Genomic DNA, 24,996 nt, shown 5'->3' with positions numbered 1-24,996 from the left:
TGTGAATAAAAAAGGAATGCAATGATGTGGAAGTTTCAAATTTCAATATTTTATTCAGAATACAACATAGATGACATGTATCATTTTAAGGGAAAAATAAGTTGATTTTAAATTTAATGGCATCAACACATCTCAAAAAAGTTGGGACAAGGCCATGTTTACCACCGTGTGGCATCCCCTCTTCTTTTTATAACAGTCTGTAAACGTCTAGGGACTGAGGAGACAAGTTGCTCAAGTTTAGGAATAGGAATGTTGTCCCATTCTTTTCTAATACAGGCTTCTAGTTGCTCAACTGTCTTAGGTCTTCTTTGTCGCATCTTCCTCTTTATGATGCCCCAAATGTTTTCTATGGGTGAAAGATCTGGACTGCAGGCTGGCCATTTCAGTACCCGGATCCTTCTTCTACGCAGCCATTATGTTGTAATTGATGCAGTATGTGGTCTGGCATTGTCATGTTGGAAAATGCAAGGTCTTCCCTGAAAGAGACGACGTCTGGATGGGAGCATATGATGTTCTAGAACTTGGATATACCTTTCAGCATTGATGGTGCCTTTCCAGATGTGTAAGCTGCCCATGCCACACGCACTCATGCAACCCCATACCATCAGAGATGCAGGCTTCTGAACTGAGCGCTGATAACAACTTGGGTTGTCCTTGTCCTCTTTAGTCCGGATGACATGGCGTCCCAGTTTTCCAAAAAGAACTTCAAATTTTGATTCGTCTAACCACAGAGCAGTTTTCCACTTTGCCACAGTCCATTTTAAATAAGTTGCAAATTGGTCCTCCAGCTGTTCCTTTTATGTACATTTAACTTTTCCGGCCTCTTATTGCTACCTGTCCCAACTTTTTTGGAATGTGTAGCTCTCATGAAATCCAAAATGAGCCAATATTTGGCATGACATTTCAAAATGTCTCACTTTCAACATTTGATATGTTATCTATATTCTATTGTGAATAAAATATAAGTTTATGAGAATTGTAAATTATTGCATTCCTTTTTTATTCACAATTTGTACAGTGTCCCAACTTTTTTGGAATCGGGTTTGTATTATGCATGTATGTCTTTACGCAACACAGTCATAAAATGCTAACATCAACGTGTAAAGAGAGCAAAGTGTGCATGTGAATGGCTGATTAGTTGGTCAAAAATAGAACCACACACACACACACACACACACACACAAACATACTTGTATACATGGTTTACTTGTATGTGTGCTTTATCCCCCTACACTAACCATACCCCTAAACTTACCCATCACAGAAACAAAAACAAAAAAAATATATATATATATTTTATGCCATTTGGTTTACGAGGACACAGGAAGTGTCCTCCTAAACAATCTTTACATTGTAATACCCATGTAATACCCAAATATACACATTTGTGTCCTCATAAATCACACACACACGTCATTCTCGCCCTTAATTTATTAATGTGCAGTAGTATGGAAAGACATTATCAAAAATGTTAATACAATAATGATAATAATAAATATATAATAAAATGTACAATTAAAAAAAATTTATAAATCATCTGTTCCTCAACTGACCGACATCGACATTGTCTATGTTTGACTACTCTGTATTTAAGCTGGAAGAATGTCTGATGTCTACTCACGTGGAAACAGAAATTAATGCCACAAGGAAAAATAAACTTCACGCCAAATCCAAATTAGGGTCAAGCTATTTTATTGCTGTTGTTTTTAGATCTGCGTGTGTGTTTCTTGTGTCAAACTGAAGATGATATTCATTTCCCCAGTATTTCCCCACAACAAATGCCACATAGAACTCATTTTTGTACAAATTTTTTAAAATGCCCTGCCACATTTTTAGTAGGAGTTGCCTGTGGCCCATTCTGCAACAAGTTTTACATTGTGACCCTTTGGAGGCATCTCACCATCCAGTCTCAAAGATCTAGGCTGTGTCTGAAATCACATACTTCCCTATAGTAGGCAAAAAACAGTATGTGACAAAAGAAGTATGTCCGAATACACAGGACTCATAAAAGTGTAGGCAAAAAGTACCCAGATGGCCTACTACTTCCAGTGAGATTCTGAAGTGTGCATATGATGGACAATTTACATGATGCCACGGGACAGGATTTGTGCATGGCAGTGAAGTGACGCAACAGGTCACATTATGATGACAACATGGCAAATGTAGTAAGTCCAGATGACATTCATAGTCATACTACACAGATTCATACTATAAAATGTACTTTAAAAATAAGTACCTGTTCAAGAGAGTATGTGGATGCAGCCACAGCAATGAAAAATGGACTCCCGACTGATCACTCAATGATTCATTCAAGATGGTGGATCTTTAATGTCATATATTTTATGCAGTGTTATTTTATTATTGATATACTATTATAGTTTTTGTTGATATTTTCAATTCAATTTTATTTTTTTAATTTTGTTTTGTTTTTGCATTTTTATTAGTTTTGTAGTTTAAATATATCTAGTATTAATTATCATTTTATTATAGTATTATTAATTTTGTTCTGATTTTATTAGTATTTTTTTTATTTTTTTAGTTGTTTAGTTTTGATTTAGTTATTTTAGAAATTATTAGAAATTATTTTAGAAGTTATTTTAGAAATGTTTCATTGGCAACTAGCTGAAATAATTTTATTTTATTTATTTATTTATTTTTTTACATTTTATTTCAGTTAACAAATAATTTATTTTACGTAATGGAAATATATTTATGGTTTTAGTTTTAGTTAATAATAGTTTAGTAGTTAATAATAACCCTGATTTTGGTTCCAAATTTTTTTAAAAATTCATTGCAGGAGATATTGTGCAGATGAAATACTTTAGTTATAGAATAAATAAATGATTGAATGGACTTAATGGTCTAAATGTCTCGTTATCACCCACACCTTATTTGCCCTTTTAATTCAACTACAAACAGGGTTACTGCAATAACCCTCTAATAACTCTATAATCCAGTTTTCTCTGTCAGATTTGAATTTCTGCAAAGTGTGGAATGGATTTTTTGTTGGACTGGACAGTAAAACACTGTTGTAGAAACTCCGTGAGCGCCACCTACTGGCCATAGAGAGTTTCCATGACTTTTTAAATTTTCTTTTTATAGGGCCAGAAACACATACAAACATGCATACACAATAAACAACAACAACAATAATAAATGAATATGCTCCTCCCACTTATGTTCTTTTGCCACTTATCTTTAATATATCTTTAATGATTTGCCAAACACACTGAATCAACTGAATAAAAACATGAATTGATATATGATTTATTTGCTATATTACCTTCACATAAAAAAATGTGCTTTAAAATATTAGTCAAATGAATGTGGAGTGTAACAAGCATTTAAAATGTTAAGACATTTTGCAAAAAGCAAATCCACACTGCCCCCCTCAGGCCACTAATAAAACTAAACACACTTACAGCTCTGAACACCATGAGTCTCTTTCAGACACAACAGATCACGGACAAGTAAAAATATACATTTCCATACTATAAACATCACTATCCATTACATACAGTGACAAAAAAGAAAAACATTCCTTTTGACACATTATTAAATGGCATGGCACTGATATCTTTAGCATTATTTGAATATCATTTGAGAGGTCATGTAGGATTGCCAAAGTAAAAAGGAAAGTAAAAAAAGCAAAACAACTGAAACCAGCTCTTTGTGCTTTATTCTGAGAGATGCAGTAAATGTGATTCTTCCTCGTCCATCAAAGAGTCTAAAGAAAGACTGCCGCTGTAAATCAAGCTTTTGCTGCAAGTACGCAAAGTTGCAAACCAATTTCACCACAAACTCACCACACGAGCATTTATACACACCAACTCCTTTCTTCTGTCTCATGTTCACACAAGCACTAAACTGAATGGAAACATTTGTGGTTAAGATTGTCATTTCTTTAACTGGAAACAAAGCAAGACCCTTCCTCAAGAAAAGACACAGACAGTGCACTTCAGTAAAACTCCTTTGAAGAACAACTCTGATGCTTTGAATATTTAAATTTGTTTTGATTTCAATTATTATTTCAAGAATTAAAAGCACAATTAGAAAAAATGCAGACCTAACATGCACCAGTTCAAAGAAAAATAAGAAAACAAGAGGAAAAACAAGAATGTATCTTACTACAGAGAAGCAACTAAAGTGGGCATTTCTCTTTTACCTTTACAGTTATAAGACAGATAGTTTTTTAAGATGAGATATATAGTTTGCCTGTTTGCTTGTTGCTAACTGTTATCCAAACACACTAACCTACTCAAGCACATAATGCTTCATCCGCCATGGAGTATGTTTTAGGAAAATTTAATGAGACTAGCTGTAAAATTGAATCAGATAAACATTGCAATCATCCAGTTTAAGAGAAATATAAATATCTTAAACAAAACAACACTTCATACAGGAAACATACTTCTACATCCTGTTATTCAGGTCATCACGGTGTTCACAAAGGCTGTACTACAACAACAAATAGAGGAATACAACATTGTACTGTACTGAGGACCAGAGTAACAACAGTAAGAATAACAGCTCATGAAAAAAAAAAAAAAAAGTTAAATAAAGTATCCAGTCACTTTTTATAATAGGTGTATTTAACTTTGTACTTACATAAAAAAGAAAAATAAATAAAAATAAAAATAAAGTTAGGTAAATGTTAATTTGTATTAAAACACTTCTGTGCTTCTGTTGAGGTGGGATTCGGGTAAGTTTAGCGGATCAATTATAATTATAGATGTGATTACAGATATTAATTACAGCAGTATTTACATGCAGGTATTTTTAAATATAAGTACAATGTAAAAACATGTTTACACAATAAGGACATTGTATCACATTATTAATTTAAATGTTAGTACTAGTAGTTAAAGACACTTAATGTAAAGTGGGATCAAGTATCCAAGTATGGAATTATGTATCTTTTACAGAGATGTAACGAAAGTACCTTGTATCATTACGTGATGTTACATGATAATGACCTTTATCCTATTTGGAAAGTTTCAGAAAGCACCTCAGTTCTATTTTAGTTCTATTCCGTGTCTGTTCTGACCTGAGCATATGTACTGAAGTCTGAACTCTGCACTCGCTTTGTCTTGCGTTGTTTTTGTCTCCTGGTTTTCACGTCTAAAGATGCATAACACACCTCTTCATCCTTAAACTGGAATGAAAGAAAATTCATGAATTAATAAAGTTGCTTTCTGAAACGTACATATATTATATTTATATGTCATTAATGAACGTGTGTTTGCATTGTTCATACCTCAATTGTATTTCTACCTTTCGAAATGTCTTTTTGATCTGTCGCAGCATCTACAATGGATTGTTTAAATTAGAACATTACTGGTTTATGCAATTGCATTTCAATTTCTACATTACTATCAAATTGTGTTTGCAGGCTTTGCTTAAAGTACTCTAACTGACAAAGCTGTTTATCAGCATATTAAAGTAAAACTGTGGTAGTGCAAAAGAAGAGTGTGAAACAATGAATGATACCTGTAGTTTTCCTCTGATAGAGGCAGAACAGACAGATGGAGGAGAGGAGAACACACACCGGACACACACTGAACAGCAGCGTCCAGCAGAGAACACAGTCTGATACACGAGGAGTGGAGGTGATGTTCAAGAGTCCAGAACATGAAGTTACTTCCTCTATATAAAATAAACAAACATATCAATGAATGCTGATTTTATTATTATTATTATTATTATTATTATTATTATTATGCTCATATTTCTTCTTCATTGAGAGAGGTAAAGCATACAGTCATGAGGTGTGGCAGGTTCAGAACAAAAAGCTCAATATAAAATAAACAAATGTATCAATGAATGTTAGTAAAAATATATAAAAATATTTTTTTGTTATGTTCATCTTGCTTCTTCAGTGAGAAAGTTCTCCAGAATTACACAAGCAGAATTACACAACTAGCAGAAATGTCTAGTTACCTGCAAAAGAGAGACGAGTTGTTCGGTTTCCATAATAGTACACTTTAGTTGAGGAGATGATGCCGTTTTCATCTTTATTTACCTTATTTTCTACTTCTGCACAGTAATACAGTCCCAGATCAGAGACACTGATGTTAGTAATATGTAGATCATAAGAATTACTGGAGCGGTTGTGGAGAGAGCTGAAACGCTGAAATGTGTTCCAGAACCATTTTGTATAATCCATTTCGAGAGAGGGTTGATTTTCATGAGAGCAGTTTCTTATCCATACAAAGAGGAAACCAAGAGTTACAGAGCGATCACAGTAGAGAGTGATGTTGTCTCCTGGTCTGACTTTCATCTCCACTTCTGCTCCATAGATTCTGTTCTGACTGAACAACAAAACACCTGTAAAAGAGCAAAATAACTTAATAAAGCACTAAAATCTGAAACATGTATTAACATACAAAATATTAACAGTAATATTGACATTTACATTAGAAAAACTCTCAAAGCAGCTGAAAAATTTCTCAAACCCATCTTTTCTTACACATGAGTGTGACGAGAGCAAGTCTTGACCTCTCCATCTCTGTGAGTGACTGTGAGTAACTGACACTGGTGAGGGTCTTACAGACGTCAGCTCTCATCTGATTGGTTCACATCAATGGAAAATCTTTTCTAAAATGTCTCACGTCACAGAGGGGTTGGCCAATAAATTAGGTTATCATGTGTATTTACAAAGAGCAGTATTAACCAATCATTGGATACCTTATGGACTTTTTGGCTCTGATTGATTTACAAAAATGGAAATCATCATCAAACAGATATGAAGAGGGGGTAATACTTTTGTTTGTCTGATACATGATAGATATGTTTAGCATCAAATAATTTTGTTCCAGACATGCAGATAATCCTCTTCACTTTTTTTTTTTTTTTTTTTATTGAAGTTCAGTTGCATGTGAAATTCATAATGTTCTCTGTTGTAGTGGGCACAAACCAGCAACGTGTAAACATGTTAAAACAGGAAACCTCAACTCTTATATTCAGACCACCTTCACATTTGCTGCTGTGACGTCGTCAAACTCTCACTTCACATCTCTTACTTGATCACTGGCCAGCAAGCACAAATGTTTCCATTAGACTATGTGTGGTTTTGTGTGTTGGTTAGAGTTCACACATTTGCACGAAGGAAGCTTGCTCAGCTTGCCTATACTGTGGTTATACTGACACTGACAGCAGTCCATTGAGCTGAAATTAGCTGCATTATATTCTAAAATGAGTGTGTGTGTGTGTGTGTGTGTGTGTGTGTGTGTGTGTGTGTGTGTGTGTGTGTGTGTGTGTGTGTGTGTGTGTGTGTGTGTGTGTCCTTTGGGGCCCCTAGTGAAGAAAAAAAAATTTAATCAAACTTTCAGGTTAGGTTCAACACTCTACTGGAGTCAGAGCATGTCAGAGCATGTTTTTTTGTTTTTTTTTTGCTGTAATTAGTTTATCCACTAGGTCATGATACACAAGGTAGCCAAAGAAAAACTGCATAAACAGAACAGACCGGCGTGCATGCAAGCTACAGCAATGATGAAGGCCTACACAGACGAGAGATTGTGCCAAGAGATTAGAAAGTACCTTCATTTGTACAACTCTAGCATAAAAGAATACAAAGATATTTACATGGGTTGTAATTCCTGGCGAGAGACTGCTCAAAACTGTGCATACGTCGAACGCCTGTATGAGTCAAGTGAAGTAAAATTTGCAAGGCTGTACGTTCGACTGTGTTTAAGTATGCTAGCGCATGCTTAAAAAACTAAGTATACCCAGGGCTTTAATGCTCCTGTCATATGCTGTGTTCAGACTTAAGTTTTGTTTGATGTTTGCTACATTCAGGAAGTGTACTTTCTTGGAGCAGATAAAGTAAAAAGGTTTATATATCTGACTGCTTGTATTCATTGATGAAAATGTAGCCATGTGCAGTAATATCGAAAATTGAGGATGCAACACATCATGATGCATTGTGGAATCAAATCGAATCGTTGACATGATAATCGTAATCAAATTGAATCGTGAGATCAGTGACGATTCACATCCCTACATTCCTGAACCTGTCTAGCAGACTGGCTTCAATATAAGCTGTTTTTAGACTAATGAGAAAGTTTTGAGTTCTGAAACTTACAGGATGTTTTTATAGTACAATAATGTGGCTTTTCCTAATACAGAAAATACAACCACATATACTATCAGAATTAACATGTCTGTTGTTCAGTACGTTCAGCTGTGGGAGCTGTCTGATGTGCTGAATTTATACTGGTTCTCCATACATTTAAAGGTGAATGATCCTTCTTAAAAATCAATCGTCCTGAAATGACCACAGAGGTTGTTCCTGAACTGCCTGTCTGCCTCGACAAGACTGCATAGGCTATGTCATGATCACCAGCTGGAGTGCCTTTGAGAGCCACCAGGGGGCACTCCATCACAGACTTTTGCCATTCCATCAAAGACTACATCACCCATAATCCTCTGCCTTGTTTCATCACTGATTGTCTATATCTGTTACTCATTAGCTCTGCCTGGTTCACTCAGTCATTTATTGCAAGGTTTTGCCTAGTGTTGCACTGCATCACTGAGCATTATTCCTGATTTCATGTACCTTAGCTTTTTGGATTATGTCTTTGGTTTAACTGCACATGGAACCTCAACCTTCGCATCTCCGAGCAGTGGCATGACACAAAACCAGAATCAACATTGGCTTGGATTTTTGGAGATGGTGAGAACTCAGATTTAAAAGATGGCCCAGAGGTGGCTTTTTTTCTTACTCAACAGGTAAGATATTTTATTGAAACAATAGATAGCCATGTAACTCTCTAACAGAGTTCATTATTGTAAAGGGTGATGTCTTTATGGGTTGTTGTAGCGATGTGCTGGATTTTTTTGAAACCCGCAGTCTGTGCTTCATTCTGAGAGATGCAGTAAATGTGATACTTCCTCATCCATCAAAGAGTCTATAGAAAGACTGCCACTGTAAATCAAGCTTTTGCAGTCATTGCATGCAAATAAACCAATTTCACCACAAAATCACCACATAAGCATTTACACTGACAAACTAACCATCTTCCTACTTCTGTCTCATATGCACACAAGCACTAAACTGGATGGAAACATTTGTGGTTAAGATGGTTCTCTTTTAACTGAGAAAAAGACAAGACCCTTCCTTGAGAGAAGAAAAAAAAAAAAAAAAAACACAGGTCAGTTAACCTTTTGAAGAAAAACTCTGGGGGTTCAAAAGAAACACCAAATATCTTTTTTCAGTTTTGTTTTAAATGTAATAAAGAATCAAAAAGGTGCAATTAGTTAAAAACAGACTTTATATGCATCACTCTAAAAGAAAAACATAAAAAGGAACTCACTGCAAAGGAACTAAAGTGGGCATGAATGTAGGTTTTCTATTTTATTTGCAATTGTAAGACACTCTAAAATTCTCATATCAACACTTAGTTTACATTTTACAACCCACTTCTTGTGCCTGTCAGTTGTTATCCAAACACACTCTCCTGCTCAGCAGACCCAGAATGCTTCTCTTTCATTCAGCATGGAGTGTGTTTCAGGGAAATTTGTGGTCATCCATTTTAAGAGAAGTATACATAACTTAAACTAAACAGCACTTCATACTGTAACAAGTCCACTGGAGGCAAGGCTTGACGAAACCCATGTGCAGTTTATTTAACATAAATCCAAACATGAACAAAGTATAAAACAAAGATGTGGCATGACTTGGCTACATGGCTTGGCAAAACAAAACATGAACATAACATAAGCTTACCAACAATGGTACAGGGAATAATGCATGACAAGGACACATGGCAAACACAAGGGTTTAAATACACAAGGGCTAATGACATGACAAGACACACCTGTGCACAATAAAGACAAAGAACCAATCAGAACATGACAACATAGAACACATGACAAGGGGAGCACATGGCAGGATCACATGACTAGAACATGACAAACAAGGGAGGCACAAGACATGGGAGCATATGGCAAACAGGAAACATGGCAATGAAAACATAACAAGACAAGAATAAACTTCAAAAATAAGACATGAAACATGAACATGAAAACAAAACCAAAACTAGACGTGACACATACAGGAAACCCACTTTTACATCCTGTTATGAAGGTCATTACTGTGTGTTCACAAATAAGTAAGTAATGAAGTCAAACGTTTGCACTCTTTTCTTGTGCCGTTTTTGTCTCCTGGTCATCACGTCTAAAGATGCATAACATACCTCTTCATCATTATTCTCATGGAATAAAAATTAATATTATGTTTTGTGTGTGTGTGTGTGTGTGTATATGTATATATATATATATTTACAAATGATTAAAAAAAACAAACATATTTTTACATATCACAAAACATTTCCGGCAACCAGTAGTCTTCCCTTATTATGTATATCTGAGTGAAATTGCGTCTCAGGCAAGAAAAAATGGAGAGCGGGACTTGATTTTGTCCATCGGGAAATGATTGGATGGTTGTGGTTTACTATTGCTGTGATGTCATGTGACAGGTTGTCGTTATTAGTAAAGGTATGAGTTTCGTTGTAAGAACAAGAGGAAATTATTTTGATTAAAGATCACAAGGTCACATGAATTTTTAAAAAAAAATGGAATAATCATGTGTATGGATAAATCATTTATCATAAACACTGCAATGTTCCCTAAAACTGAATTTTGATTTCATGGTGACTTTAAGCGTGTATGTTTTTGTATGTCAATACAATATTTCTATCTTTTTTTTCCTGACAGCCAAAGGTGAAGGCTGACCAGAGACTTCATAAGCAAGAGAAATAGCCTCGACTATCCACTTGCTGACTGTCTGTTTAGATGCAGGGAGACCCTTTTTCGATGATCCAAAACAGACAAACAGCTGATCAGTTTTCCTCCACAGGGCAGCTCTGTGGACAGAGGTATCCAGCGCCCTCACTGGACAAATAAGATTCAGCTTTTTCTGGTCCAGTTCTGAGAAAGGAGGAGGACAGAAAGCTTGCAACATGATAGGCCGTGGTACGTTGGTCGGCACCTTAGGGACATAGCCTGGTTTAGGGTAAAGAAATGCCTTCCCCAGTGCGAACTCAAGACATGTAGGGGATACTGATAAGGCCTAAATGTCTCCTACTCTGTTAAGGGACAAAATGGCTAGAAGGAATATAGTTTTCAGGGTCAGAAACTTTTCTGGAACCGTATCAAGAGGCTCAAAGTGAGCTACAGATAAGCCTTCAAAAAACAATGGCCAAGTTTCAGGCAGAAACCCTGGTACGAGTTGCAGGCCACAGCCTCAAAGTGCCACAAAGGAAATTAGTGTTATTAGAGGGTTCCTCCCCACAGATGCACCATCCAAATGGACGTGGTAAGCTGAGATAGCCACCACGTACACCTTCAGTGTGGAAGGGGATAGCCCTGCTGAAAAACGATCTTGCAGGAACTCCAGCACTGGACCAACCGGGCAGTTAACTGGATCCCATTGTCACATACCGCACCAAGAAGTGAAAACTTTCCACTTCTGGGCGTAAAGTTTCCTTGTGGATGGAGCTCTGGAGTGAAGTATGGTCTCTACAACCTCGGTTGAGAGACAGAGTCTATAAGTTGGGCCCCCTCAGAGGCCAAACCCACAGGTTCCACATCTCTGGGCAGGGGTGAAAGATAGTGCCTCCAGCCTGAGACAGAAGGTCCCTCCTGACCGGAATCTCCGAGGGAGAGCCGTCGAGGAGAGACACTAGATTCGAAAACCATATTCGGCTCGGCCAGTACGGCGCTACTTATTCCTTCCCGACGGACCTTCTCCAGAACTCCTGGGAGCAGAACAGTTAGGGCAAAAGCATACAGTCTAGAGGGGCTGGGTGTGTGAGGGAGAACCAAAGTGGACAGTGTGTCGTATCCTGAGACGCAAACAGATCCATTTCCACTTGGCCATAAACATCCCATATATGATTCATTGCATCGGGGTGAAGTCCCCATTCCCCTGGCCTCAGCCCCTGTCTGCTCCTACGTTTTGGCACCCCAGAATATATATTACTCTCAGGGAGAGCATCTTCCCTAGGGACCACAGGAGGATCTGGTGTGCCAGTTTGCATAGTGGATGTGAACGCAGACCAACCTGGTGATTTATGTAAGAGACCACCAATGTTTTGTCCGTACAAACAAGCATATGATGGCCTCTCAGATCTGGGAGGAAGTGCTTCAAAGCCATGAAGTTTGCCATCATCTCCAGGCAATTTATGTGCCATGAAAGATGATGACTCCTCCACAAACCCTGAGCTGAGCAACCTCTCGAGGCTGGTCTCTGGTGTACTCAAAGCAGCCACCTCGGTGACCTGAATCATACTTGTAGGAAACAACCGATTTGACTGCTTTTCGACCCTCCTCAGAGGGTACAAGCCTGACGCAGCATTGTGTGAATGCTGAGTCATGAACTCGCTGGAAACCGCTGTGCCCCAAAGCACCCTGAGGGCAATGAATGGGGTGGGCACCATATACTGAGGTATACACTGCTCCACTCTGCGGGGGACTGCCCTTTGAGACCTCTTTTGGCCCGAAGCCTTCTTCGCCTGAAGAACCGTCCTCAGATCTGGCTTCTGCTTAGAAGCCCCAGAAGGTTGGGGGCGGCGATGGAGGTATCGTTTAAATGCCTCTGCTTGCTTTTTAGCTTCCTGAATCTCTCAACGACCATATTTACAGCATCGCCGGGGGCGATAGCGGGGCATCTAAAAAGAAAGGTCTTGACTTTTTCCTTTATATCAGACAGATTCAGCCATAGATGTCTCTCTGTGGCCACCAGGGCTGCCATAGGCCGCTCAATTCCTCTGGCGTTCTCCCTGGTGGCCCTGAGAGACAAATCTGTAGCCCGACACAGTTCTTGAACTGTGTCAGGCCCAACCCCCTCGCTACCATCCAGGTCCATCCAGATCAGCCTGGTATGCCTGCAGTAAAGACATTGTGTGCAGACACGCACCAGCCTGACCTGCTGCCGCGTATGCTTTTCCCACTAGAGCTGATGTAGTTTTTAATGGCTTAGTGGGAAGCGTAGGGGCCTTCAGGGACAATGCTGAACCGGGAGACCGATAGCTCACAAGTGTCTGTTCAGCCCTGGGCATCGCCCGTAGCCATACTCTTTCAACCACCTTATATCAGAATATGCATGGACTTGGAGGCTGAAAAGACGGGACGAGTATGGCTTATTCGATAACTTATGGAGATCGGAAAAAGATTGAAGGCCCCGTGGTGGAGGTGTTACATTTGGAGACAGAAATCACTCGTCCAGTTTGCTTTTGGATGAGCGGCTTGTTTCTCGGCTGGTCATTCAATGCTTAACTTTGACACAGCGCGAGTTATCACCTCCACCAGCTGGGGGAAGAGATGGCGAATCCTCTTCCCTTCCTTCAACGCTCAATCTATCCCCCTCCTCAGAACTGGATAGCTGAAGCTCCGGGCTCTCTCCCCGGGCAGAAGAAGCCGCAGAGCAGACTTCCGACACCATAGAGGGAGCGCTGGATCCTGCAGATAAAGGCAGAGAAAAGGCAGCACCCGTCTCAAACCCCTCTGAGAGATCCATTTGCGAACCCCATGATTTCTGTCTCCGTGGTGCCTCGGCAGCAGTGGGTCCAGAGCCATGAGGAACGTGAGCCTGATCTCTTTCCTCAAAAAGTGACAGGCGGAAGCAGAGTGTGCGAAGCAGCAGCCTCTCACAATGCTTGCAGTCAGCCCCCTCGGAAACTGACAGAGCATGCTCCACTCTCAACCACATAACACACAAGTCGTGAGTATCTCCACCTGTAAGGAAATGAGGGCAAGGAGATGTCTAAAATTTTAAAATGTATTATCTGGATGATATCTTATATGTTGTATAATTTATATAATAATTGTTTAAATAATTGTTTAATTATATCTGCAAGGTGCTAATGCAGTTGTGACTTTTCTTAATGCTTCCTTAATATTCAGGAAGGACAAAAACATCTTCATCGTTCAGAAATTCTTCTGCAGATGTGGTTCAGTGGGTTCAGCACTGGGAGCTGTCCAATGTGCTGAATTACTTCTGGTCCTCCACACCAAAAATCTTTTCTAATTACATTCACTATATTCTATAATTGTAAGGTCAGTGTGTGATATGACAAGATTATGTACATTTCTCATTAACTGAACAATGTCTGATATACATTTCCTTATCGGTCTTAAACCAGTAACCCATTAAATGTGAAAAGCCATTAGATGTCCTTGCCATTGGAAATGCATATAGAAAAAAATTCATGAACATGGCAATTACATTACATTTATTACATTAATAATTCACATTTTTCTTATATTTTTCTTTGAATTTTCCCACACTTAAAAATTGTCAGTCTGTTTTAATTGAAAGTTTAATGAGTAACTTTGCCTCAAGAAATATTTGTATGAAAAACAATTGTATCATTATTGTTGTTGTTTTTTGTTTGTTAGTTTTTTTTGGTTTGTTTTTCTGTGAAATTAACTAGTCCTGGAATGTTTACCTCATCTCAATGTACCTGCTACTTCAGTTAATTGTCACATTCATTCTCTAGAGTCCCATTGTAAACAAACAATAATCAAAAACATGAGGTCAATGTGAGATCAACTAAAACTTCAAAAAGGTTTAGTTTTAGGTTAAACTGATCAAGGCCATTTGGCAAGTGAGATGTTGTTTGGCCAAAAGGTGGTGCTGTAACAAACCAGAAAAGACCTGCAACTTGATAAATGAAAATGGTTTCAGCATGACTGTTAGCAAACACCATTACAATCACAACTGTAATTGTTTTTTGTTTGTTTGTTTGTTTGTTTGTTTTAAAAAAGAAAGAAAACGTATTAGCTTAAGCAGTTACTGTTCTTGGATAATTGGTATAGGTATATATTTACAATTTTATAATATTCAAAGGCTGAAGTGTCATCTAATACACAGATGAGAACACTAATATTATATGCATATCAAAACAAACACTATCATTAGGTTGCTTTGCATTACAGATGTAGCAATAAAGCAAACTAGAATTGTGGGCTACCATTGTCTAATTTCCTCAGTATCTTAAGTATTTTCTGATTTCCTGGTTGAGGAAGGCCCCTTGCAGTTAACCTTTTCATATATGCTTCTTTCTGTTTTTGTCAAACCACAGTTTTTACCCTTACATTGTTGTTCATGTCGAGCATGCATGTTCACAAGGTTGACCGCAAACACGTTTATGATGTTCGGCACAAATGGAAACATTTGTGGTTTGTACTTTCACCTTCCCAGACACTACCACATGTGTCAGCAAATTTACATAGCAGCATATATATTTATATATTATTACATAATATAATGAAAATAATATTTAGTAACAATGTTGTAATAAGTAATAATGTACTAATCATTTCTGAGGTTAATACAATTCTGAGGTGAGTCAATGTCTATTTAACATTAATATATTATTACTACCACTGTACTGCATATAGTGTCAGTGTTAGGCCGGGTACACACCGCACGCGTCAGCAGAGTGTAAGCAGTGCGTATTTTTTTCGGCGCCCATGTTAACAGATGAGAGCATTCACACCGCACTCAGAGGCTGCGCGGCAGCGCGTAGCAGGAGCAGAGCAGAAGCGGCAGTGCCGCGATCGTTTCGGCGCTGGGTCTATTTTTGCTGCGCTGCTAACGCTCAATTAAAGTGAAAGTACACCTTTGATGGACCAAATAAATATGATTTCACACAAAAAGTGCTCAGAATGCACAGAATAAGCATATCTAGTGTGTTTTAACAAGAATTGAAGTATTTAATATTAAAAAAGATTTACAGAAGATTTACTCATTTAAACTTGTTTTTAATTATTCAGTTTGGGTTAAAGTATGGTATACCTATTATAAAAAACTAACTAAACTAGGCAGAAAATATAATATATAAACATTACTTTAGTTATTACACAGACAGCTGTATAGGCTCTTGCATACCCAAATCAAACCCGAGTTTGCTGCCTTTTTTCGCTGAGTTTGCTGTGTTGTAAACATGTTTATGCGTCAGATGATGTAAAACACAAAGCTTACCTCATTTGTGTGCAGCAATGGATGACACGAGGCTTTTTATTTATTTATTTTTTATTTATTTTACGTTTATATGCGAGTGTTGAACACCTTGCATGTTAACAAACTTTCAAGACTATCAAGTTTATAAATGACCAACTTATAAAAACAAATTTATAGCTGTCTTTGTAAAGAAATGCTCACTTTATATGTAGCTTGGAGGTGCTGCTGTGACGCTGTACAAACGCTTCCAGTGTGAATACTCGCGCGTCTCTGACGCGTGCGGTGTGAACCCGGTTTTACATGTTATATCACATATAATTATTCGGTAGCACTTTATTTTACAGTGTCATTGTTACATATGTTACATGTAGTTAATGTAGTAATAACAATAAATTATGCATAATTACATGCAACTAACCCTAAACCTAAACCTAAACCAAACCCTAATCCAAACCCTATAGTAAGTACATGAAGTTACTTAATATTACTTAGTACTTAAATATATAATTACAGTGTAACAAAGACACCTTAAAATAAAGTGTAACCAATTATTCTACTATAATTAACAATGACTAATCACAGGCTATTCCACAACCGAAATAAATACAGAATAAATATTTATTGTTCATTACATCACAATTCATTTGTGTCTTTATTACATAACTTGAATAAGATGGAATTGGAACTGCATTATCTAAAAGATTAGAAATATTATTATGATGCAGTCCGCTTTTTATTTGAATTTAACCATGAACACATTTTAAGAATCCATTAAATATGATCTTCTTTGACTGGAACACAGCATGTCATACATCATACACAACTCCCATATACTCTTAAAAGTAAAGTTTCCAGATTTGGGAAAGGGAAAAAAGCCAAATGCTGCTGGATACCATATTCTACTATATTTTGGCAACACTTTACAATACGTTTTCATTTAAGTTAACATTAGTTAATTACATTAGTTAACATGAACTAACAATGAACAATACTTCTACAGCATTTACTAATCTTTAATGTCAATCTCAACATTTACTAAATCATTTTAAGGTCAAAAGTTGCATCTGTTAACATTAGTTAATGCACTGTAAACTAACAAGAGTGCGAACATCTTTATTAACTAATATTAAAGGCAAGTAAATGCTCTAAAAATGTATTGCTCGATGTTAATGTTAGTTAATGCATTAACTAATGTTAACAAATGAGAGTTTATTGTAGAGTGTTGTCAATATTTTATTATCTCATTCTTTTGAAAGAACATTTATTTTTAAGACTGTACTTTTTTGGATCTGACCTCAGAATAAGCACTAAAGTTTGAACTCTGAACTCTTTTTTCCTTAATCTTTTTTTGACGTATGGACGGCATGTCCAATGAAGCATAACACACTTCATCACCACCCTAGAAAAAAATATATTTTATTATATTAATATTTTTTACTACATATTTACTCCAATGCATATGATAAAAACACTTATATTGCATTATATTTAAAATGATATTATACTGCTGTAATTTATGTAGCTTTCAACTGCCAAACAAGTGTAAATACATTTTATTTAAATCTTTTTAGGGGTCTATACATGTAATACATAATACAATACCTCATCATGTCTGTTCGGAGTCTGTGATTCAGCGTCAGAACCTACAGGATATTAAAATAGCATAAGAATCATTTAATCTTGGTTCAGAAGTATGGACAACTAAAGGGACATGGTGATGGGAAAACAATATGAGATGGGAAGAAAAAGTATAATTTTCCATGACCATGTCCTTGTAGGGACACAACAAATGAAGTGAGGTTTAAAACTATACTTCTTTTTTCAAAGCTCAGCTGAATGGTTGACATTTTATACAGTTTTAATAACTCTGATTGTTATGTTTTAAATTATGTTTTATTATGTGATATGATGACAATAATTTGAAAGCAGATCTAGTGCTGCAGTTCAGGAGCGAATGATTACCTGTAATTTTCCTCGGACAGAGGCAGTACACAGCAATGGAAGAGAGGAGAGAGAAGAGGAGAACACATGCAAGACACACACCGAACAGCAGCTTGAAGCTGAGCATACAGTCTAACACAGGAGGAGTGGAGGTGATGTTAAACTGCTCTGCATGAGGAGACACTGACTCTAAAAGAAACATAAGCCATTTTAACCAGCCTCTTATTTTTTGATTAATATTCAGTTAATATATTTTGTTTTAACATACTAGTTACACCATTTAAAATAAGTTTAATATGCATGTATGTTTTGCTAAGCATAGTGCTTAGCAAATCAGTAGTTCACATTTAAACACATAGATATGAAAATATATTGTGAATTGAAGTTTAAAAAAAACATTTAATGTACATACTATGACTTGGTTTGCATTATATCCTGTAATTTGTTTGTTGTTTATTAATCTTAAAATATCCTAATCCTATAAAGTAGTTTTACTATTACAACACACAATAAAATTTTATAAATATTAATTAAGCCATTTATGCTTAAATATAATATAATATTATATATAAATATATATAGATTTTTATTTGTAGGTTTGTGCAAGTCTTTGCATTAACTATATTAAAAGTAAAATATAAAGAAATTTAAAGAATTTGTCAACACAAAACAAAAGCAACACAGACAATAGTAGAAATGTTTTCTTACCCAAGACAGATAAACGTGTTATCTTGTTTCCATACTCAAACTCATATTTTGCCGTGATGCCGTGTACGTCTTCAGTTACTTCTCTTTTTCTTTTCGCACAGTAATATATTCCTCATCAGAGACACTGACATTCTCTATATGTAGATCATAGGAGTTACTGGAGCCGTTGAACACAAAACTGAAACGTGGAAACGTCCCCCAGAACAGGTTTATAGTCTCTATTAACAGAGATGGTTGATGCTCATGTGAGCAGTTTCTCAACCAAACAATGTGTGATCCAAGAGGAACGAACAGTCAGAGTAGAGAGTGATGTTGTCTCCTGCTTTAACTCTCATGTCCACTTCTGTCCCAAACACTCTCTGGTGTTCACAGAACAAAACACCTGCAAAAGCAAAAACGATACGTTAAAGTAGACAACACGAACACAAAAAAGTTGTCATTCAAATCAATATGTTGTAAAGAATGCAAAATTACATTTCAAATACACACAAATGGACTTACACACAAGTATGAAGAGTGTTACTCTTGCTCGCTCCATCTCAGTGACTGATAAGGTTGAGGGTCTTCAGTGAGAACGGCCTGGTTCATTGTGGTGGGCGGTATTTCTGCTGAAGAGCTTTGAATCACATAAGGGGTTTTTTCCCCCATTTTCTTTCTTTTTTTTTTTTTTTTTTAAAGTGAGGGTTATATTATTCTGGTCCACTCATTTCTTCTTTTAGAAACACACTTTGAAAAGCTATTTGGGATTTTACTATCAGTTAAATAACTTCTTAGTGAACTTCATTTTGAAGTACATTTTTCATCTGAATGATTAACAGTTGTAAACTTTTCAATATGGTAAAGTGATCATCTTTACAATTGTAAATGCATAAGGCAGAGGTCATAAATTTAAACAGACGATATCACAATGACATTGTTATTATACAATGTAATGATGTTTATCATGACAATGGAGATGACCTAAAGTGCTGAGCGTCATCATGGGTTTCCTGTTTTGCATCTTTCAACTACATGACCTTTGTTTTCATTGGCCACCAGATACACCAGATTTAACTCTACTTTTATATATTTGTATAAGAATGCATTTACTTGAGGTGTTTATTACCTGGGTCCTGAAATGGTGTTAGAAACCTATTTTTTGTTTCTGGCTGTAACCACAAATTGTTCCATTACATTTGTGCACTCTATATATATAATCAGATGCTTGTGGTTTCCTGTTTTAGCATGTCTAAAAGTGTGTTTCAGAAAATGCAGCTCTTAAGTCTTCTGCAAGACTGGACTGAATTACGAGTGAATTGAAGTGAATATTAAAACACAACAAAAGTGTTTCAGCACCACATACAGTGAACAGCTCAGTAATAACCACATCTAAACATGCTACTAATACTTTGTTTAACCTTTTTGAGAATAATTACATGGTGATACAAGGACAAACATGGACATGTCTTTATTCATTTTTATAGATAGACAGACAGATTAAACAGACAGATTAGATAGATGATAGATAGATAGATAGATAGATAGATAGATAGATAGATATGTAAAGGTAAATGTAAATGTTAATGTAAAACTCTAAAAGCAGAGCTACAGTGGCTTACGACTTGTATTCAACCAATATGGATTTTACATGCTGCAATACAATGCACATTTATTTTACATAGTATTTACTAAATTGGAAATGAATTAAATTGTAAACAAATATTTTTAACTTGATAAAAATATAAACTTTATCGTTGAAAAAAATATGAACCTGTAAATTAAATAGGCTAAAAAGAAAGTAAGCAAGACAAGAAGACAGTCACAAAGACCACTGGAAACATTTGTGGTTTGGACTTTACCTCAGAAAAACAAACAGAAGGCCGGACTCTCTTTATTACCATGACGACCTGTAAATAGCACTGAATTCACACACGAAAACCCGCTTCTTACATCCTGTGCCATCAAAAAGCCACTGTTGCATTTTGCAATATAACACCTGCATGCAACGTCTACAATATATTCCTGTATCAATCTGCTCAAGCTAATTATGTCTCTGCTCCGCCACTGAAGACCAATAACTGTTCAACACTATTCAAGTTTTTAAGCATAAATTATTTAATTCAGCATTGTTTTTATCTTGAATATTGAGCGTTGTCTCATCTTACATCATGATCATTGCGTAACGTGAATACTTAAAATTATGAGAAGAAAAAAAAACTAATTTGAGCACACGTGTGATTCATTTAATTCAGTCTATCACTCATAAAAGCATTTCCTGACTTCTGTGCCCTTATCATGATTTGGTCCTGATGAAATGGTTTGTGGGTAAGTGTTTATGACGTCATTATCTACAAATTTGTAAGGAGGACCAGACCAGTTTGAACTATTATTAGCCACTAGATGGAGCCATCATAATTTCATATTCACAGACACTCTCATAGCATAAGCATATTAGACATTCTGTCTAAACATTTGACAAACTTGTATTTATAGTACTTGACTGAACTTTATTTGACAATTTACACCCACATGTATTTTGAGATAAATATTCATATGATCTACAGATAAAAACAGAGACACAAAACTGTATGCATTTTCTTTTAGACCAGCTGCTTGGAACATCAAAATATAAAAAATAAAAAAAAATTATATCAATAGATATTGTAAATCATAACGCTTATTGAACACTTATTGAAAGCATGCTTAAACTATACTTTATTGTGATTAGTGCAAAAAATATGTACAAAAAACATGCCATAAGCAGCTACAGTTGTGCTCAGAATTATTGGCACCCTTGATAAATATGATCAAAGATGACTGTAAAAATAAATCTGCATTGTTTATCCTTTTGATCTTTAATTCATAAAATTAGCAAAAATCTAACCTTTCAATGAAGGAAAAGAATTGAAAGTAGGGGGGAAATCACATTATGAAATAAATGTTTTTCTCCAAAACACATTGGCCACAATTATTGGCACCCCTAGAATTTTTTATGAGTAAAATATCTCTGAAGTATATTCCCATTCATATTCCCATTTTTTTAGCACACCAGGGTGATCATGAACATGAAATTGTCCAGCCATGACTTCCTGTTCCACAGGAGTATAAACATGAGGAAACAGAAAGACCAAATTCCCGTAATCATTCATCACAATGAGTAAAACCAAAGAATATTGTTGAGCTTCACAAAATAGAAAGTGGCTGTAAGAAAATAGCTGAAGCATTCTTCAATAAAAAAAATATATATATATATATATCTTCTTTTGTGTTCAGCAGAAGAAAGAAATTCATACAGGTTTGGAACAACTTGAGGGTGAGTAAATGATGACAGAATTTTAAATTTTGGGTGAACTATCCTTTTAAGACGACAGAACCAGACGACAGAACAAGATGACAGAACAAGACAACAGTCAAAGTCCCCCTGAAATCAAAATTGAAGTTTTTAGCTTTTAATATGAATATGTTAGCCTTAATGTTATGAATAAGCTGGTGTGTTCCAAAACAATGACAAAATTCGCATTTAGGAGATATAAGCGTTCAAAACTTACAGGCTCTCACTTCTGCTAAAATGGATCACGGATTTTCATGACATCATATCACACTTCAGTTTCTCGTCAAATCTTTGGTCCAATCAAATGCTCTCTAGAATCTGAAGTCCCGCCTCCTGCTACACTCTTGGTCACTTGCTCACAGATTTACTAGTTTCTACATGGTGAATGGCACATAGTGCACTATATAGAGAACAGGGAACGATTCAGACAGTGCAAATATGCTTTCCTTTGACGTGAATTAAGTCCGTTTTCGCGTTAGTGTCACATGAACTGCTGCAACGCGAGCAGTCTGCTCCGGTCCAGAGACAGGAGAGCACAGAGCGGATCATATGCGTGAGTCGGCACAGACCACAAAAGGTATCGGACCCATTTGAATTCTGCACAGAATGCTGTATATTAAAGCGATATAAAGGACATTCGGAGGAGAAACGGTTAGAGATTAGAAGGAAACTGAGGTTTTACCGAGTCTAACGGCTCTGGCCGAGCTGTAACATAAACGAAACGCCATTGGCTATTTTTAAAAAAAGGGGCAGGGCTGTTTGATATATTGCCGTCTTCCTGTTTCAGTTGAAATTACGTCAACACACTGAATAATGCTGCGCGTTCCAACACTCTTCAGTGGGCCTTTAATGACGCCAATGGAATAGTTACCAAGAACATTAGCTTTGAGCATCTCAGCACTTAAAAAAAACATGAAAAATCTGAAAAATGCCAAAATGATGGTGTAGCCTGTCATGCAGATAGAATACAAACACTTTAAACATACATTTGCTTTGTATTCTTGTGCTTTTAAACAGACATTGCAGCACTTTCACAAATTCATAACAAATAAACAGTTTAATATTATGCCCTTTGGTATATTTTTAGTAACTTTATTACTCCTTATTTTAATCATTCAGTTATTAAATTGGATAGATGAACAACCAGGTAGTTTAATAAAATGTTTTATTGTTATCAGCATGTCACAGTCAATAAAAGCTAAACTAAAATAGTGTAAATGAGGGAAATTTGCTTGAGATGTGTCGTGAGGAGGCGTCAAAACCACCAATCGTTCCATTCCATTTATCCGCTCTATGCATGCAGCTCAAACACTGCACGTAATAATGCATATACATAATCACAAAGTTGTGGTTTTCTGTGTTTCTTACCAGCTCTCAGCGTCGAGATGAGAACTTACCTTACTTGTTAGAAATGTGGTCATCAGTAATAATAATAATATAAATAATATGTGTGTCGGGTTTATGTTCCGTTGTGATTTTCTTATTTTGATTTTAACTTTGTTCTGTTCTCTGTGTGTTCACTTCCTGTCTTCCTTAGTTGACCTAGGCTGTGTCTAAAATTTCCCCCATACCCTTAAATAGGGCAATATTTGAGGGAACAGCCAGTTGAAGTGTCTGAGACCATAGTGGACGTTGAATGAATGTAGCATTTATATAGCGCTTTATTATGTACTATTGCACACCCAAAGCACTTTACAATCATATCAGGGATCTCTCCTCAACCAATCCACCTGGATGATGTGACGGCAGCCACAGTACAACAGCACCGGTGAGCTCATCACACACCAGCTCTAGGTGGAGAGAGAGAGTGAGAGCCAATTCAATGGATGGGGATTATTAGGAGGCCATGATTGATAAGGGCCTGTGGAGGGAATTTGGCCAGGACACCAGATTTACACCCCTACTCTTTTACGAGAAGAGACTTTTAATGACCACAGAGAGTCAGAAGCTTGGTTTAACATTGGTGCTTTTTACGGTATAGTGTCCCCATCACTACTGGGGCATTAGGACCCACACAGACCACAGGGTGACAATCCAGCAAAAATCTAGTAGGTCTCCCATACAGGTACTGTCCAGGCTCAACCCTGCTTAGCTTCAATGGGCAACCAGTCTTGGGCTACAGGGTGATATGGCTAGAGAATACCCATAATGCACTGTGAGGGATGCACCAAATGAATTACTGCATCTCTCCAGAAGATGGCGCCCGCAGCTGAATCATCCATCCAGCCATTTTCCAAACTGTGTGTACAGCGTAATATCATACAGGTATAAATTCCTTTTTAATTGATTATAAAATGGTATAATAAAGCAATAAGTCCCAAGACGCGGAGCGGAGTGCCTAAAACCCCCTTAGCTGTTAGAAATTCACTGTAAACCACAGCTTCACAGGGCTTATTGCTTTTATAAAACGGTTACCACACAATACAAATAATAACGCCAAAAAAGTATGTATCAATGCAACTTTCATGAAGTAAAATCATTAAAAGCCTTCCTTCCAAAGACAAAGTCGCGAAGACTTTTATATTGAAACTTGTTGTGAACGGAACAAGACGCAAATGACAAATGCTTTGACTAGCGCTGTCAGTGTCAGCAGGGCACGGAGAAACCCATTAAATATTAAAAGGACAAGATCGCAGCAGACATTTGAACGGATTTTTATTATGAACATAGGACTGACCTGAAGGAAAATGCTAAATTTGAATGCAGGTAATACATTATATCTCTCTCACAATACTCTTCTACATAATGCAGCTTCAATGAGCAAAATCAATAGAAAACAAATATGTTTACGTAGCTAAGAGTGGTTGCTAAGACTGATGCAGCAACATACACATTCAGTGGCACAGCGATACTTATGTACTGTGGTCAGCTGTATGTTTTTGGGAATTTTACAGCGGCTTCGAACGCGGCTCAGAATCAAGGGCCGGAACTATCCATTTTATAAAACAAAGGTTTATACATGACATTTCCATGACAGAGTTCAAGATAAGTCTTTTCAATACTGGAGCTGCCAGTTAGCTATGTGTCAAATGATTATTAAACAGCAAGTATGCTGGTCATGCATTCACTC

At 36.6% G+C, this 24,996-nt stretch overlaps 2 protein-coding genes across 14 annotated transcripts in view; both read right to left on the bottom strand.

Annotated features, from left to right (window-relative positions):
- The window catches only part of LOC127518776 (uncharacterized), a 147,082-nt gene that overhangs the window by 54,949 nt on the left and 67,137 nt on the right, over positions 1-24,996 (bottom strand). For 3 of the 13 annotated variants that reach the window (XM_051906022.1, XM_051905981.1, XM_051906016.1), the window contains exon 3: positions 17,930-18,097. The exons of 4 other annotated variants lie outside the window; for them this stretch is intronic. In XM_051906022.1, coding sequence (XP_051761982.1) covers positions 17,930-18,097 — 168 coding nt within the window. Of the gene's footprint in view, positions 1-16,021; positions 17,367-17,569; positions 17,611-17,929; positions 18,098-19,117; positions 19,199-24,996 lie in introns of those variants that run through there. 6 more of the 13 variants (XM_051905928.1, XM_051905988.1, XM_051905906.1 and 3 more) reach the window with 6 other exon arrangements.
- Positions 2,480-24,996, bottom strand: part of stim2a (tromal interaction molecule 2a) — a 165,035-nt gene continuing 142,518 nt past the window's right edge. The window contains exons 16-19 of the mRNA XM_051905667.1: positions 5,048-5,155; positions 4,412-4,458; positions 3,807-3,867; positions 2,480-3,727 (exon numbers count right to left, since the gene is read on the bottom strand). The gene's annotated coding sequence lies outside the window, so the exon portion shown is untranslated. The remainder of the gene's footprint in view (positions 3,728-3,806; positions 3,868-4,411; positions 4,459-5,047; positions 5,156-24,996) is intronic.

The sequence above is a fragment of the Ctenopharyngodon idella genome, chromosome 1, assembly GCF_019924925.1.
Source record: "Ctenopharyngodon idella isolate HZGC_01 chromosome 1, HZGC01, whole genome shotgun sequence".
In the NCBI taxonomy this organism is placed as follows: domain Eukaryota; kingdom Metazoa; phylum Chordata; class Actinopteri; order Cypriniformes; family Xenocyprididae; genus Ctenopharyngodon; species Ctenopharyngodon idella.
This window is presented reverse-complemented; position numbering and strand designations above follow the sequence as displayed.